General features: G+C 57.6%; 1 protein-coding gene across 1 annotated transcript in view; it reads right to left on the bottom strand.

Moving 5' to 3' along the window:
- The window catches only part of LOC126498222 (coordinator of PRMT5 and differentiation stimulator-like), an 11,282-nt gene extending 10,944 nt beyond the window's left edge, over positions 1-338 (bottom strand). The window contains exon 1 of the mRNA XM_050136611.1: positions 173-338. Within this exon, the coding sequence (XP_049992568.1) occupies positions 173-241 (69 nt within the window). The 5' untranslated portion in view covers positions 242-338. The remainder of the gene's footprint in view (positions 1-172) is intronic.
- Positions 339-1,195: the final 857 nt, after the last annotated feature.

The raw sequence follows: 1,195 nt of genomic DNA, 5'->3' as shown, positions 1-1,195 counted from the left end.
CCCTCCGGCGCCCGCTACCACTCCGGGCTCGGGTCCGCGTGCGCGCTCGCTCCCGCCGTTACCGGCCGGACTGCGCGCTCGCGGGGCTCCGGCGTTTCCCGGGTGAGCGGCCGGACGGCAGCGCGCGAGCCCTGCGACTTCCAGCCCGGGTCCCCCACCCCGTGGCGCTCACCTCCGCGCAGGGGGCCTCCCGCGCACAGGGCTCTCCGGACCCCTGACCGGGGGCCGCCTGAGGGTCCATGCCCCGCCGCCCACAGCCAGGCTCCCGGGACGCTACTGCACGTGACGGCCGACAGCTGCCGAGCGGCGAATCGGCGCGCGGCGCTGCCACCGAGGGGCGGGGCGGCGCAGGAGCAGCGGCGCCGGACGACACGCCCACCTGCGTCGTGTGGGGACCACAGGCTCCCAAGCTCGTCCTGGGATCCCTGGTTTACAGCCTTAGGCCTGACAGGGCACTGGGCCTTCCCCGTGGCAGGTTTAAATGACCAGAGTCAACCCCGATAGCTAAGAAAGCCCAGCCTTCGTCACAGTTAAAGTCACCGCTGCTCCATCTCTTTTCCCTTCACTCCATCACAGGGTTTTCCAGATAACTCAGCAGCCTGGAGACTTGCCACCTTGGCTTAAGGATCATTTTTGAAGTCAGTCCATCGGGAATCAAGATAAACTCCCAAACAATGCGCCACCCGGAAATACTCTGTGGCTGTGTTATCGAACTTGGAAGTCACAACCTGTTCTGTGACTCCATTGCATAAGTCCCCGTTTTCTTCTTCCCACCGGTAGTTTGGTATTTTTACTGGCTTATTGAATATGGTTGGTCGGACCTGATTCGGGTCACAAGTTGTGACCCCGGAGTTCAATAACAGTTGGGGCAGTAGAAGTTGAACAAACCTCTATCTTTCAATGCACAAAGTCTCCAATCTGGTTATTTCTCTGTTTCTTCAAAGACACAAGTCAGCAGCAAGCTGCAGACAGAGTGCATGTGTGTGGATGTGTGTGTGTGTGTGTGTGTATCAATATTCTTTGTGGTCTAGAAATTCTGTGAAATATGAGTTTTCTAAGAAAACTTGAACCCAGGTCTTCTGGAAGAGCAGCCAGTGCTCTTAGCTGCTCAGTCATCTCCTCACCCCAGCATTTACTGTTTGTAATATGTGTGTGCATGTGCATATGCACATGTGTGCATGTATGAAGAGGCTGG

This window comes from Alexandromys fortis, unplaced genomic scaffold (genome assembly GCF_014885135.2).
Source record: "Alexandromys fortis isolate MF-2015 unplaced genomic scaffold, M_Fortis_MF-2015_v1.1 scaffold_3, whole genome shotgun sequence".
NCBI lineage: Eukaryota > Metazoa > Chordata > Mammalia > Rodentia > Cricetidae > Alexandromys > Alexandromys fortis.
The sequence above is the reverse complement of the archived record's forward strand: the minus strand, read 5'-3'. Positions and strand labels throughout refer to the sequence as shown.